Below are 18905 nucleotides of genomic sequence, written 5' to 3'. Positions count from 1 at the left end.
GGGGAATTAAAGAAGAGTTAAGTAAACAGAAAGACATCTCATGGTCATGGACTGAAAGAGCCAATATTGTTAAAATGGCAGTTTCCCCTAAATTCATCTGTTGATTCAGTCCAATCCTATCCATATTCCAGCAAGTTTTTTGTTTGTTTGTTGTTTGTTGTTTTGGCAAAAATTGTCAAATGAATTCCAAATTTATATGGAAATGCAGAGATCCACAATAACCAAAGCCATTTTGACAGAGAAGAATAAAGTTGGAGCACTTAAATTTCCTAATTTTAAAACTTACTCTAAAACCATAGTTATAAAGGCTGATATTGACATGAGAATAGAATATAGATGAATTATCAGAACTGGTAGTCTAGAAATCAACCTTTGTGTTTATGGATGATTGATTGTTGACAAAAGTGCTATGACATTTCAGTGGGAAGAGAATAATCTTTTCCGTAAATGGTCCTTGGAGATCCACATGCAAAAAAGTTGAACATGGGGCCTTAACTTCACACAATACATGAAAAAATTAACTCAAAATATATTAGAGACCTAAATGTAAGAGTTAATGTTATAAAAATTTTTGGAAGAAAAATGATCTAGACCTTGGGCTAGGCAGAGATTTTTTATTTTATTTTTTAAGATTTTATTTATGTATGTATGTGTGCATGTATGTATTTTAGAGTGTGAATGGGGTGAGGAGCAAAGGGGGAGGGGGAGAGAGGGTGAAAGACTGTCAAGCAGACTTGGCATTGAGTGTGGAGCTGGACACAGGGCTTGATCTCACAACCCAGAGACATGACCAGAACCAAAACCAAGAGTTGGACGCTTAACCGACTGGACCACCCAGGTGCCCCTACGCAGAGGTTTTTTTGACGTGATATCAACAGCATACTTCATAAAAATAGATAAAAGAGATAAAAATCATAAAAAATGATAAAAATAGACTCCACCAAAATGGAAAACTTCAGAAGGCACCGTTAAGAAAATGATGACAAGTGGGGAGATCATCCACTAAAAGGCAGGGGGTGGGTCAGAGAGGTATATGGAAACCTTGAGGGACTGGGGAAAAGATAGGAAATTTTCCCAGGGAGCACAGAAGAACAGCTCTTAGGAGAGCAAAGTAAGGTAGCACAGCAGAACGGAGTCTTCTGTTCGAAGTTAGTGATCAGAAATATAGGTGAAGTCAGGTAGCCCCATTGTATTTTCTCTCCAATTCTGTCTTTCTGGGGTTCTGGCACAAAGAAGGCAGATACTTGCATGAACCAGAAGAGGGACTTGGCTATGCTAGTATAGTGGAAAGACAGCTGGGGGCAAGGTTTTGCTGAGGGTGTTTGCAAAGGAATGACTATAATGCCGAACCATGAAACCTAAGCTGGGAAGGACACAGGCTTCAGTGTGCCTTTCTCTGTGAGCAGAGGCACTTAAACGGGTCTTTGAGTCACAGTTAATGGAACACAAAGTGCTTCAGAGCAACTGAAGAGCAAGTATTACATATAATTAGTTTACCCCTGATACCAGTATTGCTTGTCATAGTGAAGATTATAGATTGCTTTTTGGCATAGTGTGTATGCCCTGCAGTGATCCTTACACATCCTTCTGGAACTTGAAGGAAGCTATTTGAGGCCTTTGTCTGATAGTTCCCCTCGCTGACATTTTCATGTTTTTTTGTTTCTGTTTTTGTTTGTTAAAATGTCAGAATGAGGAGTTTCTCACTTAATTACGTTCATTCAACTCTTGAGCTCTCACAGACTTTCTGAGGCAAAGGGGTCTAGGCAAACAGGTGAAGAGATATTAAAAATGTATTACAAGCAATAATAATTATTAAAGTTAGGTTATACCAGGACAAAACTGTTCAGATCTGTGGAATAGAAAGTCCAGAAGCAGCCTCAGATATGTGTAAGAATATAGTATGTGACATTTCAAAATATGGGGAAAGGGTAGATCATTCAGTAAATGGTATTATATCTTTACCTTATGTAGATTAATTAATCTACATTAATTAATTAATGGTATTATATCTTTACCTTATGTAGATATAATACCATTTACTGAATGATCTACCATGTTATGGATTAAAAATCTCAAAACATTAGAAAGTTATGTGGGGGGGCACCTGGTTGGCTCAAGTTGGTTAAGCATCTGCTTCAGCTCAGGTTATGATCCTGGAGTCCCAGGATCAAGCCCCACATTAGGCTTCTTGATCAGTGGGCAGTCTGCTTCTCCCTCTGCTCTAGGCCCTCTCATGCTCTCTCTCTCAAATAAATAAAATCCTTAAAAAAAAAAGTGGGAATTTATGTCACTAGTTACTATAGAGGGATTTTCTAAATATAAAATCAAACCATAAAATAAATTAGAACTTTTGCTTAAGTGAAATATTTAAACTTGGTATATGTCACAAAACACTTAAACATTAAAAAACAAAATACAAACAGCAGAAAATATTTCCAACTGTATCATTAAAATGTAAAGAACTCTGGGGCACCTGGGTGGCTCAGTCATTTGAGTGGCTGCCTTTGGCCCGGGTCCTGGAATCGAGCCCCGCATCAGACTCCTTGCTTGGTGGGAAGCTGTCTCTTCCTCTCCCCTCCCCCTGCGCATCATCACATGTGCACACAAGCGCCTCCCTCCTTCCCCATATAAAGAATTCTTGGAAATCATTCTTTATAGACTGGGCTTCAGGAAGAAAGAGAGAAATGAAGTGTATGTAGCCAAAACTATATAAAGAAAAAAAAAATCTCTATCATTAAAGTAATGCAAATCAGAATGTTGAGGTACCATTATTAGGGCAGATTGGCACAGTTTTATGACTAAACTCATTTTTGGTGAGGGGGCTGCTAGCATTTTACGTGAATTTATGTGAATTGATACGACCTTTTTGGAAGGCACTTTGGAAATATTCAATAAAAGCCTTAAATTTTTTTCCAAGCATAGTCGGAGCCAGTTCCATTGTAGAATACACTGTAAATACATAATTATGGATAAGCACAAATGTTTACTGTAAGAGTGCCATTGAAGCATTATCTTATAAAAGAAAAATATATTTTAATAACTTAAATATCCCCGAGACTGGGAATTTATCAAAGAGTTATGATTGTATGTAGTACAATTTATGTGATTGTTAAACATGCACTAGAATATTGAGTGACATAGAAAGGTGATTGGGATTTAATGTTAAATGAAAGGCATTACAGAATAGGATGACCTGTGTAATCTTACATTTGTAAAAGCAAAAAAATGTGTATATGTAAGGGGACGAGAAGGCTACATTAAATATATTAACTTTATCTCTGATGGGATTATGGCCGAGTTTTCTTTGTGCCAATCTGTATTGACTATAGTGCTATGTGTTTCATCTTTCACAAGAAAAATGTTAGTTTGTTAAATTTAAAACGAAAATTTGTAAGGAGCGAATAATTTGGAGAGCTACAAATTTTCTTTTTGTAGGCCCAATCGGTACCTCCTTTTCGACCTGGTACAGTATGCCTTTGCTGTTGCTCACAGACCCTTCCTGCCATATCCTTTGCCACATTTTGTCTATCGGTAAGTAAAGTGCTTCTTTTTATGCCTTCTAAAATAGAGCTAGCGCCATACATTTGTTTGTAATGCTGTCATCTAGGGTTATAGGGATTATGTTTGTTACAGTAGAGCTTCTGAATCTCTAACTAGGAGGTGCTTCTGATGTCTTGGTGTTACTCTAGGACAGAACCAGAGGTGTCAAAGAAAGGGAAATGTGCTTAGTGTGGATGAGAAAAACAATGTGTATTGAGAGGTTAAATCTGCAGTTCTTCAAATTCTCTCATTAGAAACCACTGGATTTTAATTTGGAGAAGTGTCTTGCTCGGCAGGTTGTATAAAGGAACAATCAGGTTTCCCTTTGTTTCATACCTCTCTCCCAGATGTGGGAAAGGATCTTTCTTTATTAAACCAATCTGGTCACATCATTGGGGAAAGGAGCTGGGTTGATTCACACTTGATCTTGTGGTACGTTATCTTCTTTCTTCATGTCCTGCTTCTTGGTTCACTTATTCCCTTTGCAGGTTTAGAATATCAGAATGATCATGTCACATACTCATGGTCTGGTCAGGGAGACCTTCACATCCAGTTTGCCAGGGATTGACTTACAAACCAACATGGTATTTCACTCCTGAATTCATTCAACAAATATTTCCCAAATGCCCTCTGTGTCTGAGGCAAGGCACTAGGGACTCAAGATACTATACTAAACCCTTAAAAAGCATGTGATCTAACACAGGTATTGGAAAAATAGGCAGATTGCAGCGTGATGATACTATTCATTGGGGTGTTCTGTTTTTCAAGTCGTCTCCTTTATCCTTAGTACTCTGTGAGTGACGTAGGTAGGGAAGAACACGTCGTGCACGTGAAGGAATAGAGTTGGGGGCCAAGCACGAGGAATACCTCTGTTTAAAGGACCTGTAATGTCAGGAAAATTTATCAAGAGGCTCAAAGTGAGTCATCAGACATTTAGGTGAAAGAAGTGGAGCATTTGGAAGCCTAGATAGGGATAGGAGGGGGTGTTTTAGGGAGGAAATGACTGTTTCAAGAAGGGGAGCCTGGCTATTTGTTCACTTCTGTGTCTCCCACACCTGGAAAAGAGCTTGGCATACAGCAGGCACTTTGTCAGTGTTTGTGGAATGAAAGGCTACAGAAAAGTCAGACGAGGTGAAGGACTTAGAAGTATCCACTGGAGTCAGTAGTGAGGTCATTTTGATAGTGGCTTTGGTGCAGCACAGGGCCATAAGCCAGACTGCAGGGAGCTGCTTCCTTGGCTGAGCAGGAAGTTGAGAATTACTGCATAGTGGAGTTGGCATACGCACACGGAGTGGCCCGTCGAGGACACGGAAGTGGAGAATGGAAGTCCTCTATTAACACCCAACCAGAGCACTGAGTTGGAGGTTTGCTGGGGGTGTTTTAATTACGCTGTAATAGCCCAGTACAGTGCCATCTGGACGGATTGTCTGGACTCTGAGACTTTATTTGCTCCTGGAGAAATTCTGACCCATCTTCAGCTTGCTTTTTTATTTTTTTATGTGTACTAGAATGATGTTTGTAAGTTTTTAGAAAGCTGTGGCGCCCCTCATTCAGTGACCCACTGGAGACCTATGATGTAAATCAGATAGAAGCAGAGCTACTCTAGCTGTAGTGATGGGCGTCCTCAGCACCCGAACACCCAGCCTTTGCCCCCAGTGCTCTGTGGAGACCTTGAGGAATTCCTAGGGTTCCCCGGACTCAGGGTGAGACCCTCTGCTCCGAGGATACTTAACAGGAGCTCGGCAGATAAGGAAAACCCTATTTTCAGTAAGAGTGGAGAGATGCCATTAATGGAGGCAGGCGGCACTCTTGTCCTGGGTTTTCTGTTTGGTTCCTGATTTGAATCATTCGTCTTAGGCATCTCCTTACTTTTCAATTTTTTTGGTTCCCTTGGGGCCCCTGGTTTTATTTTGGTTTTTTTTTTTTTTTTTTTTTTTGAGGCGGGGGACCCTGTTTTTAAGGATTACAATTTGCATCTTGCTTACTACTTGGCTTGCCCAGTGTTCTTAACAGAAGCATATCTGAATGTGTGAGGTTTAAATTAGATTAGATGGCACTGACTTCTCTGAACGTCAGATATTTTTGTTTATTTTGTTGGTAGTAATGGATTTATTTTAATTTTCATTTGTTCGGATTTGTTGTATCTTCCTTGAAGAACGGGACTGCCACGAGCTAGGGCAGTCAGGCTGGACTAGCTTAAAAGGAAAGGTAACCTCACATGTAGGGGTGCCAGGATATTGGTTATTTTTTTAAAAACAAAACAAAACAATCAGTGAGCTCCCGCCTGTATGGCAGCCTTTCTCCCAGTGCTTCTTGGAGGCCAGCTTGAGTACTGGGTGTGAAATGCTATCACATGCGCCGTATTTATTCCTTTTTCTAGGTGGGTAGCACGACTCTTTGAAATGAGTCCATTTGAACCCTGGACGACAAGGGATAAAGTGGAGCGGGTGAGTATGTGACGAACATCTCTCCGGCCAGATACTGGGCAGAGAGCTACAGAGATGGATAAGTTAGAATTTATTTTTGTTTGCTTGCTGGGTTATTTGCATGCTCTTGTCCATTATCCTTCTATCTGAAGCAAGCCCTGCAGCTTGGGCCCTGAAACTCAACCTGCCTCAGCCTGCGCGGGCTCTGGGGGTACTCCCTTGGCTTCTCTCAGGTGTGATCTGTTTTCCCTCTCGGCTAGATCATTCCCAACAGCACACAAACATGCCTTCAGGGCTCTGTTTTTTTAAAGGTGAAGCCCTCCCTCCCTTGTCCGTCTAGCCACCATCCTGTTTGTCTGGGTCCCTTTGAGTCATAACTCTTCAGAAGACCTGCCTGTTCCTGCGTTAACCATTGCTTACTTCAGTCTTTCTAACCCACTCCATTCAGGCTTTTATTCCCACTTCTCCCCACAAACTGCTCTTTTCCAGATATGTAATCTGGACTACCTATGATCATCCCTTCTGCCCCTGAACCCTCACTTGCCAATCGTTTTTCTGGCCATCTCCATATTCCCTTGCTTTTTCCTCTTCTTACTCGGCCATGCTTTTCAGTTTCTCTTCCTGGTTTACCCTCTTCTTCCTGATCTATAAATGTTGAGGGACTGACAAGCTCTGTCCTCAGCCCTTTTGTATCTTTGCTTAACCTCTGAACAACTTTCCCCTCATCTCATGCTCCAGCTGCTGTCTGTGAGCTCACGGCTGCATTTTTTTTTTTTTAATATTTTATTTATTTATTTGACAGAGAGAGAGATCACAAGTAGGCAGAGAGGCAGGCAGAGAGAGAGGAGGAAGCAGGCTCCCTGCGGAGCAGAGAGCCCGATGCGGGGCTCGATCCCAAGACCCTGAGATCATGACCCGAGCCGAAGGCAGCGGCTCAATCCACTGAGCCACCCAGGCGCCCCTGCATTTTTATCTTCAGCCTTGAATTGCCCCTCACCCTTCCCAGCTGCAGACTCTTACATGTATTTGGGTCTAATACAGTTTTTTGAAACTTAACATCTCCGCAAATAGAACTGCAAACCTGCTTCTCTCCTGGCCTCTCTCATTTTAATTAATGAGATCACTGTTCTGTCTGTTGCTCAAGCCAAAAATTTAGGAATTCTCCCCTGATTTATTACTTTCTCTTACCAGTCTAAACCAGTATTGTCCAGTATAACTTTCTGCAGTGATGGAAATGTTCTGTAATCTACAATATTCAAAACATAGAGACTAGCAATATACGACTGTTGAACATTTGAAATACGGCTAGTGCAACTGAAGAAATAAGATTTGAAGTTTATTTAATTTTAATTAATTTAAACTTTAATGAAAATGACCACATTTGTCCAGCGGCTGCTGTATTGGGAAGCACAGCTGTAGACCATCAGCAGGTATTATTCAGGCAACCCTCAATACATGCCAAATCTTAACTACTCCTGCTTCTCCCAGCCATTTGGTTTTATGTTTGTTTGTTTGTTTGTTTGTTTTTGTTTTTCAACTTTGTATTCTGAAAGTGTATGTAATAGCATTGAACATTTTTGTCTTAAAGAAAGGTCTCCACTCTGCCTACCCTAATCCAAGTAGGTCAGTTATTCCTTTCTCATTCTCTTGACCAGTTTCGGGCTGCCTGTCTGGTCCCCTGACAGTGTGTTGGGTTCCAGAGCTCCTGTTCTTTTTGTCTTGCTGTCTCCCGTGCTAGTCTCCCACACTGCATGTAGAAGTGTTTTGAGGAAGAACACAAAATAAAATAAAAATTCCATATTGTCTCTACATTTGAAGACCTGTTGACCTTTTCTCAACAAGAATAGTCAAATGATCCTCTGAGTGTTACCTAAAAGTTAAAACATAGAGAAGATGAGAAAGTCGTCCTTGGAGAACAGATGTGAATGGGGCAGGCATGATCCTCCCTTCTGATTAGCTGTGTCCAGAAAGCTGAGACTGTTTTCAAGATATCCCTTCTACATTCCTGAAAAACGGGACAGGAGGACTGACTGTCCGAATACTTGAGCGTGTCTTGTGCAAATGTGCCTCTTACACTGATAATGGAGTGGGCTTTGTATATACAGTAGGCTGAGTGGGCTTTCAATTTGGAGGCTGCCTCTTAGCATTTCAGTAAAAATTACGGACTTTGTCAGGTGGGGAGGATGAAGGAGTGAGGTGCTCTATATGCACGTTGATTCTCTTCATGCACTTGTGGATGGTTTGGGATCGTGGAAGTCTTCCAGCTCATTTGCCTGCTCTACAAACAGGGTGGGTTTGGTGTTTTAGATCTGTGGCGAACATCGATCAACCAGGCAAAGTATAGTAGAAGCACAAAGGTTAATGGATCATCTCTTAGCAAGGAATAAACGCCAATTATCTCCCTAATGCAGCAGTGCAAATGGAAGCAGGAAGCCCATGCACAAGGGAGAATCGGGGAATGGGCTGGTTCTGCATTAGCCTCTATTTTATTTTCTTCCTGGACCTCCTGTGAAGCCACTGTGATGATGTGACTGGCGCTTCTCCATTGCAGATTGATTTATCGTTCGGTCTGGGGATTGGCTCCTCTGGAGCCAGTGTTCCTTGTTCGTGGGTAGTGCTGGGGATCTTCACGCTGATATTTGGCGACCTTGCCTTTTTCTTTTTAAAGCTCTTTTTCTGTGGTCTACTTTTAGTGAGGTCCAGGAATCAAAACCAGCATGTGTCCTTTGGAGACAATTCTCAGTAATGGGACTCAGGCCAGCTTGAGTGTTTCAGGGGTCATTGAGATAGCACTTTGTGTTCTTGGTCAGTTCTCAGAGTTCTCTGTGGTTCTCTGTGTCCACAGCTTCACATCACAGACATGCTGTCGCCTCACCTGCCTGGCTTAGAAGACCTTGGAATTCAGGCCACACCCCTGGAGCTCAAGGCCATCGAGGTGCTGCGGCGCCATCGTACTTACCGCTGGCTGTTGTCTGATATTGAAGATGTGAAGCCAGCCAAGACTGTCAACTTTTAGCGGCCCCTGTGCTGCCCCGGGCTTTCCGTGTCTGTCGGGTTACCCGGATAGTGACCAGCCTACTGTCGTCAGAGAATCCTGTATATAATGAATAAATCCCTCTATTAAATCACCTGAGGATAAATTCTGCTGCAGCTTTTTCTTTCCTCACTTATAAGATGAGAAATTCAGTCATTTAGAATTTATACATAATTTCTTTAAATATATATTTAATAATGATATATATCATTTATTCTCTGAAATATTGAAGTATTTGAATTTCCCTATGTCAGGCTATTTCTGGCATATGTTTTGGAAGACAGGGGCCCCTTTTTAATGTTCAACTATTGTGATGACCCTGAGTGATACGTGATTGTCGTTTAATATCTATTAATTGAGAAAGTATATAGTGTCCCATACTAACCTGAATTTATTCACACAAGGTATCTTCAAAGATTTGTCTTAATGACATCTACATACACTTAAAAGCTAGTTAGTACATGTAGGAACATTGTGTGTAGACGTGGGTTCTCCAACGACTTGCAGTAATTCCTCAGTCCTCTGCCTGGATCTGAACTCCCCAAGGCCTTTGTCCCGCTGCTGTCTGGACAACATCTAGGTGATTTCAGATCTGTGGGTGCAGGTGGGTTCTCTCCTGTGCAGAGGCAGGGCCATGGCCTCTGTTCGGTAATGCCAATGCTTAGGAATTAAAATTTCTTATAAAAGTTGTTAACATTATAGCCAGGATCCACGTGAACAGTTGGTGTGGTGAGGGCAAGTCCCTTGGTGCAGTACGATTAAGAACTCCCATCATTTGTGGCGAAGCCAGCACACTGCCATTTGAGGTGACCCAATGTTGGCCCCTGCATTCCACTGCACTGCAGCCCCTTGGTCAGTATGATGGGAGTGACCAGGAAAACCCTGTTCAGTTCTGGTAATGTCCATCTCGTCCTCACTGAGTAAGGAGCGTGAATGTGGAGAGTGAGTTCTCTACCTGCACTGTCTGTGTGATCCAGAATCTTTTGTCCCCAGATGGACAGAAGTGTGCTGTTCAGTGCAGTCATGGACCAACAGCATCTGTATCACCTGTGAGCTCGTTAGAAATGCAGAATGCCAGGGGCGCCTGGGAAGCTCCATCAGTTAGGCCTCTGACTCTTGATTTCCTGATCTCAGGGTCCTAGGATTGAGTCCCGTGTCGGGCACTGTGCTCAGCGGGGAGTCTGCTTGTCCCTCTTTCTCTCTCCCTTCTCCCTCTCATGTACGTTCTCTCTCTCTCTCTTTCTCTCTCTCTGAAATAAACAAATCTTGGAAAAAGAAGGAAAGAAATGCAGCAATGCGGAATGCCAGGCCCTACCTGTTCGATCAGGATCTGCATTTTAGAAAGGCCCCTGGATGATGTGTATGCACATGGGTGGAAAAGCACCCATGTGCAGAAACGCTGTAACTGAGTGGGGCCATTCCTGTTACTCAGATGTCTGAGGCCCACCCAGACATTTTAAATCAGAATCTCTAGAAAAAGGACCCAGCAATTTTATTTTTATTAAACATGGCAGTTTATTCTGCACAGTAAGATGTGAGAATCGTGTTCTAGAGAAAGGAACCCAATTCCAGCTTTACTTTTTGTCTTCAGTGCAGATGACTTATTTCAGATGACACCCTGGTTGGTTACAAGCCAGCCGGTAGGCACACAGATGGGTGGGTGTGCTCTGAACAGAAATCATAATTCTATAATATATAGCATCTTTTACAGAATCTACATGTTCCAGCAGTGCTGTTTCTCATTTGTATCATAACTCATGGTGCCACATACTTGCTTTCTCTAAAAACCATGATTCAGTCAGGGTAGTTTTTCTTTCCTGTCACGGCCAACACCTCCTGTATTTTCTAATGCATCCTTTATTATCCTGATATGAAAGTCCTAGCGTCTACAACATGTGATCAAAATACAATGTCCTATTAGTACAAGCAAGAAGTGGAGGTAGTACGTAATAAACAACATGTACTCCCATGTATCGATGTGTGCACAGTCATACAGAAGGCATGAGGGAGTTGTTGCTTTCTCGCCTCTGCTAGGTGGTCACAATGGGCACAGATGGTAAACTGGCCTGTCATCACAGGGGAGGGGTCGTGTTGGTCACCGAAACACTGTGAGCACCGCCACTGTTCATGGTACCAGCTTCTGTATTTAGTGAACAACTACTTGTAAAATTCAGAACAAAAACAAAATATAATCCCTTCTAGGTTTATAGTAATCGTATTCTCAGAAAATGCAGCGTGGGGGCGCCTGGGTGGTTGAGTCCGTTAAGCATCTGTCTTTGGCTCAGGTCATGATCTCGGGGTTCTAGGATTGAGCCCTGTGACAACCTCCCTACTCAGCAGGGAGTCTGCTTCTCCCTCTCCGTTTGCCTTCACCCCTTAACCCCCACTCATGCTCACTTGCTGTCTCTCAAATAAGTAAAATACTAAAAAAAAAAAAAAAATCAGCATGTATTAAACCCATGCCAAATGTCCCTTATATCTGTAAAATAGAGTTAGATTCTAGTGTGTTTCAACTCCTACCATTCCTTATTCGTGCTGCCGGTGCTCCTCAGTCATCGTGACAACCAGAGGTACCCACAGGGTTTCTAGATGCCTTTGGGGGGCTTTACCACCCCTGTTAAGAACTATTGCTGTGATCCATGCACAGAAATCTTTGAGAAGTATGTTGTAACGTTGTCTTGGGGGTCAAAGGTGGGTTTGGGCAAGGTGACAGTGCTTGAATTTAAAGATCGGAAACAGCATTGAGCAGAAGTGTAGTGTTTCCCCTCTCTTGCCTGCCAGTTGTGCAACACAAGCACCTAATGTTCTCTGGGGCTATTCTACCAGGCAGGCCCAGGCTACACCATGGTTCAGACTTCGGACTTGATCTCTGATTTTCCTCCCCCACAATACACTCTTCAACAGAGTGCACGTTTGAAGTTCAGAATGCGAAAAAGCTGCCACAGTACCTCTGGTGCTAACTCTCGTTAGTTACAGAGATTATTATTCATTATTCATGGTTTGCCATGAATTAGCACAATAACCAAACTTGTGTGATTTTGCTGCGTTTCCCCTCCTGGTCAGCCAACCCCTCTGATACTGTTCCTTTGGGCCGTCCTCCTGGCTTAGCCTCTCGTACTTCGTCCTTAGGCCCGTGCCAGAGATGTTCTTTTTCATTTTCCTTGGCTCCTGAGAATCCTGTTTAATCTGGGTTACCTGGCATTGTGCCTCAGCTCCAAATCAAAATGCCACGACAGTCAACTGACCGTGAAGGAAATGTCCGCTGGGCGTTCATTGAATAAATCATGACCAGACAGTACTTTCCCCAATCCTATCCTAAAGGAAGTTAAAACTGTTTTCTTCCTCTCCATTGCTTATCTCCTCCTCTCCAGACTCTTCATATTTTCTGTCTCTTCGGGAAGACAGCCTTTCTATTTTTCTCAAACTGTTCCCAGGAAACTCCACTTGGATCCTGTATCTCTGTCCTGGTCACTTGTCCACAGGGGACAACTTATGTCTGTGTCTAGCACATGCATATTGTCCTCCTCGGCTCAAATAATACTGTCCAAAGTCCCAGCATCCCAGCATTAAAGATTGTTACCCATTCAACTAGTAACGTAAAAGTTAAGGGAAGATGCAGCCCCTGCAGTCAGCCTGGGTTCCTCCCAGGCTCCAGCTCTCCCCAGCCTGGGTGACTGGGTTGTCGCTATTCCCTCCCTCCACTGTAAGTTGTGGTGAGGATTTCTTGAGAGTATATGAATAAATCACAAATCACAGTCCTGGCAGAGAGGAGATAATATCAGCTGGGTGTATGTCTTACCCTTTGGGCCATTCTTGTGTTGGATGATGGGGATGCAAGGATGCTTTCCACACAGTTCAGGCAGGAAAATAGACATAGAAGTAGTAGTTACTGTACTTCAGTATCAATTTTTAGGTTTCTGGGAGGGCAGTTTATCAGTATAGAAATTTTCAAATTATATAATTTATTGAAATAACTAATTTTTAAACTTCTTTATTCAACCCACAATTGTAATTACACATTTATTGATTGGAGCAATTGGCTTTGAGGGGCTCTTATGATTTCGATACTTAAATTTCCTGAGCTAGTTAAATTTGTTTTAAAAAATAATGAATTATAAGTAAAAACTTAATTATTTCTTCTGTTAAGTTTTGCAATGTAAGTTTTGCAATATACAAAACATTCCTGTGTTCTCGGGCAAATCTTGTAAGGCTAATGAATTAATTATACAGATACTAATATTAAAGTCTGATAATCGTGACCCTCTTTGCAAACTTTGCAAAATTCTCCTACCTTTCAACTTGAAAACCAAAGTCTAAATAAATAAAATAACACGCTTGAAACTAGAATCATAAGTTGAAACTGTTAGACTCTAAAATGCTAAATTCCTAAATATTACAAATACTTTCAGTATCAAATATGCAGAGGTTACATGAAATATTAATCAAGGTTTGAATTACTTCATTCTGTATATTTAGGTTTAAGTCTTTCAGAAGTGGAAGACCTTTACCAACTAAGGAGGCAATTGTCCCATCCCAAGCTTTTTGGAATTTCCTTCTCAGTGCGTGGAGATTGTGAATGACTAGGGACAGTGCTCTGGGGACAAGATCTGGGACACATATCCAGGGTAGTTTTTTTCATGGTAAAGAGGGGTGAGCTAAATGTTTATTTATAGGGCCATTTTTTTTTTTTTTTTTTTTTTTGGTTGAGACTTCAAATCATGCTCTCATGGGGGCACATTTAGAGCCTGTGTTCTTTGGATTCAAGCTGCACATGACCTGATCATCACAGCTGATATCAGCCTTCAAGGCTATAAACCCACCCCATTTGTCATTACATTGTCATTTATAGTTTATCCTCATTTGTCATTACACCTCTATAATCCAACAAATCTGTTTACTTTCTGATGCTACTCTAAATTCCTTTCATGTTCTTCCTGGCCTTCCTGTATATCTCCCTCAGTTTTGCTTGGTCCTAAGGTTACCTCACATATTTTATCCTAAAAACAAATATAAATTCTATAATGGAAGCATATGTGGAGATATGAAGAGCTCTGGGAGTATTGAAGGAAAGGCTATTTCTGGAACAGTTGAGAAAATTTCACAGAAAATGGATTTTAAAGCTGTCTTAAGGATAACCTGGAGACACACATGGGTTTGTTGTTTGTGTGTCTGGGTAAGGAGGAAGCAGTCACTTGGCATGAAGAGAACAACATGAGCAAATGCACTGGGGCATAGAGAGTAGGTAGTTATCTGTGGGAGGTAGAGTCCATTATTTTGGGAGAGGGAGGAGGGGGGAATGTGACTGTTTTAGCAGGTAAGCTCTATACAGACTTAGGTCCCAAGATGAACTCAAAGAATTTCTCAGCTGGAGATTTGGACAGATTACCTCAATTCTCTTTATCAGCCTCAAAATTGTCTGTAATATGGAGATGATGAAGGTAATACCTAAAAATACCTAAATCATAGGATTGTGGTGAGGAATTAAATGTAAAACACTGAATTTGGCACATAGTAAGCTCTCAGTAAACATTAGCTATAATCACTTAAGTTGGAAATTCCATGACTATCTGAGTCCGTTTACTGGTTTCCTGACTTCATAAATAATGGCTGCCTTTCCTGAGGGAGGGAGTAATCCCTGTTTTCCAAATAATGGAAACAGGGATTTAGAGAAAGTGAATTGCCACATTAGTAAGTATTTGAGCTGGTTTTCTAACCTGGATCTATCTGGCTACAAAATGGGAGACTTGTTCCAGGAAAGGTTTAAGGATGCTCAGAAGAAAGACACAGATAGATTTATATCCTAGAAGGTCACGAAGTGAGTGGGAGCTGTAGGGAATGAAAGGCATATTTGAAGAAATCTCTCTGGTGAAGGAAAGACCTAAGAGAAAATGGAGCAAGAGCAAGGCAGAAGTTTGAAGGGTGTCAAATAAAAAGCAAATTCAGACTTAGGGAGAAGTTTTATTTGAAAAGATTATTGCAAGGGAGGGAAAGAGACTATTGAGAGACCAGAACTAAGTCTGAGCTCAACTCTGCTAAAGCAGAGCGTGGGAGGATTCTTATGGGCTGAGGGTGAGCTGGAGAAGAAGTCCTGGTGGACAGTAGGCCATCTGGATTCCACAAGGCCCAGGGTGAAAGGAGGTCATAGGTTATCTTTTTTGTTCACTGGCTTTATCCGAAGGGAAAATAAACCGTTCTAAACTGTATGACAGGACGTGGTTCTACACATTGGAGCAAGGTGCCCAGGTCACACTCCTACCCTTCTACAGAGACTGGACATGGGGTGCTATCTTCTTGATAATTACATTTCAAAGGGAAGGTCCTTGAGGAAGATATTCCTGGGTTGTAAAATTGACAAAAGGCTTTTAAAAATATTTACATACATCTCAAAGGGGCAGAGAAAGACTTCACACATTTTCTAAAGAAAATGCTCTAAAGGAGGTCAAGGGCCTAGAGTCAGGAAGAAACCCATCCAAAGTTTAGTCAGGCTGAGTGAGTGATAAGGCCCTCTTATGGGGTGGGGAGAGGGGCAGGGGGTTACATAGATGCAAGCACCTTGATGTTCTGGGAGATGCCTCTGTAGTCTGTGGTGTCTGATCCTGGAGAAAGTGGATGGGATAAGAGTCGGACCACAGATGGAAGATTACCTTCAATACAGACAGTGTGGGCTGATAGTAATAGTGGTATGATAACATATATTAAACAAAAACTTTTCCCAGTGTATCCAAAATGCAATGCCGATTTCTGTCTTTCAACTTTTCTTTAAGACTGACTGGGCGTCTGGGTGGCTCAGTCAGTTGGGCATCTGCCTTCGGATCAGGTCATGATCCCAGGGTCCTTTGCTCAGTGGGGAGTCTGCTTCTCCCTCTCCCTTTGCCACTCTCACTGCTTGTGCTCTCTCTCTGTCAAATAAATAAATAAAATCTTTAAAAAAATAAAATAAAATCTCAATACTAGAATGTAACCACATGAGACCAGGACTTGTTGTCATACTCACTGTGATGTCCCCAACATCTGAAACAGTGGTAGAAATCTAGTCAACACTCAACAAGTATTTGCTGAATGAATGGGGTAGGGAGAGTCTCACCTCATTCTTAGATGAAAACTCCATCTGACCCCAAATTGTTCTAGCCTTGGTCATATAATAACAATTTTTAATTTTGTAATAAAATCTCAAGGCTCAATTTCATCATGAGGATGCCTAGTCTCAGGTAATAATTAAAAGCCTGGTGGGCATCTGGGTGGCTCAGTCAATTCAGCATCTGCCTTCGGCTCAGGTCCTGGGATCGAGTCCTGCATTGGGGGGGGTGGTGCTGCTCAGTGGGCAGTCTGTTTCTTCCTCTCCCTCTGCCCCTTCCCCCTGCTTGTGCTCTCTCTCTCATGCTCCTTCTCTCAAATAAATAAGTAAAATATTTTTTAAAAATTTCTAGCTTGGTAACCTAAATCTCTTCTCTGCTCTTCAGCTGGGGTCCAGGAAGATGGTGTGGTTGGCCCTCTCTCATCTTCATCCTCACTTAGCCAATAGAGGTTTTCTTTCCTCCAGGACTGGGCCATGGGTGAGGGTGTATGGGGAAAGGCACGATCTTATGGGACAAGGGTCTTCACTGGCAGATAGATTTGTGGGCCTTCCCAGCAGCAGCTGATGTTTAAAGCTGAATGTTGGGGGGCGCTTTCATACAAGCGATGATGGTTTGCAGTAGTAATTGCAGCTATGGAAGCAGATGCTGCAGAAGTTAAAGTAGCATATAATTAACACCTATTCACACCTTAGCAGAAGTGGAGGAGCCTATGGCTCACTGATAAGGACCCAAATGCCTGAAGAAGGATGGATAATTTATGGAGTGATATGTGTATGGAGTGGGGTGTCAGATGGAAGCAGTACTAAGAAATGTGAATTAAGGAGTTGTGAGGGAATGCAGACATTATCGGGTCTAATCTCCACATGTCGTAACTGAAGAAACCGAATAAAAACAAGAGATAACAGCTCTATAGGATCTGGATGAGCAAACACTTCTGGGGCCAGGCAGTCCATAAATAGGATGACAGGAAATGGAAGTGTAGGGGGAAATGTGTACTTCCTTGGAAAACAGAGCATCATCTGGAGTCTAGACTGCAGAAGAGAACTCAGCCTCCCAGGCTATCTGGTTCAGATTCTGTGGATCAGAGTTGTGACACTCTGTAAACTGGAAATAATTAGCAATGCAAAAATAATTCCTATCCAGAGACACGTGAATTCTGTCCAGCAGGAGTTCAGCAGACCTCCCTCCCTAATTTTGCCTCCAAAGATACCTTTATTTCAATATTCCAGATCTTTGGATCTCCTTTGAACTGGATGTAACATCTCACCACTTGGTTCCTTATGAATTAAATACAGTCTTTAACATGCATTCACTCTTGTATCTGTATGAGAGGTCGTGATTAGTACCTTTGTTTCAAAATTATCCTTTAACTCAAGGGACTGGGGCTAACTGGGGCAGTACCCACTTGCTTTCTCCAGATGATTATTTCCAGATGGGGATGTGTTACCAGCTCTCCACAGATTTTCAAGGCAAGCTGAAAATCCAATTCTTATACATGTATGAAACTTCTTTATTTTTAAATATTGATGATTGAATATTAAAAAAAAACACACAAAAATCTGTGTGTGCCCCCCAAATCTCAGTGGCCCAATCCAGCCTAATGGCCACCGTATTGGGTCAGGACAGCTCAAGAAACCTGGATCCAAGGAGTACCATATGCTGACCTGAAGTAGACACTTGGATCCCTCATGCATTTCCTTGCCCCCACCACCAACCTGGGAAGTAGATACCACTCCATGTCACTGGCACCAGCCAGTCCACACCCGGCTTCTCTGACCAGTGCTGTTTTCCCTACGACCAGGAACAGTGGGTGTTGAGGTGGAAAGGAACAGTGGTCCTGCTTTATCTGGGGCCAGCATAAGCCTGAGCTGTGAAATCATCAGGTTCACAAGAAATTTCAGTAGGGAGATCCTTTAACAGAGTGGGCAGGGTGGGTTTTCAGAGAAGCTTTCATAACCCACCACCTTCTCCAAATGACTTATGTGATTTCAGTGCCAACTGAAGAAATACTCCTAGGGTCTTTAAACCTGATACGTAGATTCTTTCTCAAGGACAGTACTAATCTCATGTTTGTAAATCAAAATGCAAACAACAGCATGGATGGATTTTTAGGAAAACTGGCAGGATCATAGAATGGATAAAAAGCACTGTTTCCTCACTTTTGAGTTTCCTTAGTAAGATTCTTGAGAAGAGTGCACAAAGCAAGCATTCATTCATCTAAAAAATTACTGACCTCCTCCTGAACATGTCTAGCACTGTACTGAACTTTGGCATATCACATACATTTAACACTGTCTCTGCCCCTCCTCATTTCACTTACCCCAGGAAACGTGGCAGGCAAGACCCTGAGTTAGACTCATAACTACTCTGAGAGGGAAGTTTTATCTCTGTTATACAGATAAGGGTAAGCAAGGTAGATTCACCCAAGGATGCATAGCAGATATCATAAAACAAATGCAATGATCTCATAAAACATAATATGATTCTAAATCCAGAGCTCTAGTCTTTGATTATAGCGTTTCTGTGGGGCTCATTATCAGACACTTTGAAATAAAAACAAAGAAGCAGAATATATGAACAGCTGATCATTGATGAAAATAAAACAAGCTTTTGATGACCTGGGTTCATTTGTCTTCGTTGGCTATCACAAAGTTTTCTGTTCAATTCGATTCAGCAGAACTCTCACGATATTTCAGACATTGTGCTAAGTGCTGGAGAGCCAAAGACAAGAAACTGACACGGTTCTGAAGGGGACCCTCTAGCTGTTTTGTTGTTGTTGTTTTGTTTTATCACCCCTCCTCTTAAAAGAATTTTCTCCTATTTGGTCTT

General features: G+C 41.9%; 1 protein-coding gene across 1 annotated transcript in view; it reads left to right on the top strand.

Moving 5' to 3' along the window:
- The window catches only part of NDUFA9 (NADH:ubiquinone oxidoreductase subunit A9), a 35107-nt gene extending 26013 nt beyond the window's left edge, over positions 1–9094 (top strand). Inside the window, exons 9-11 of the mRNA XM_046012986.1 lie at positions 3436–3531; positions 5921–5987; positions 8812–9094. Coding sequence (XP_045868942.1) covers positions 3436–3531; positions 5921–5987; positions 8812–8982 — 334 coding nt within the window. The 3' untranslated portion in view covers positions 8983–9094. The remainder of the gene's footprint in view (positions 1–3435; positions 3532–5920; positions 5988–8811) is intronic.
- The last annotated feature ends 9811 nt before the right edge of the window (positions 9095–18905 follow it).

The sequence above is a fragment of the Meles meles genome, chromosome 7, assembly GCF_922984935.1.
Source record: "Meles meles chromosome 7, mMelMel3.1 paternal haplotype, whole genome shotgun sequence".
NCBI classification, from domain to species: Eukaryota; Metazoa; Chordata; class Mammalia; order Carnivora; family Mustelidae; genus Meles; species Meles meles.
This window is presented reverse-complemented; position numbering and strand designations above follow the sequence as displayed.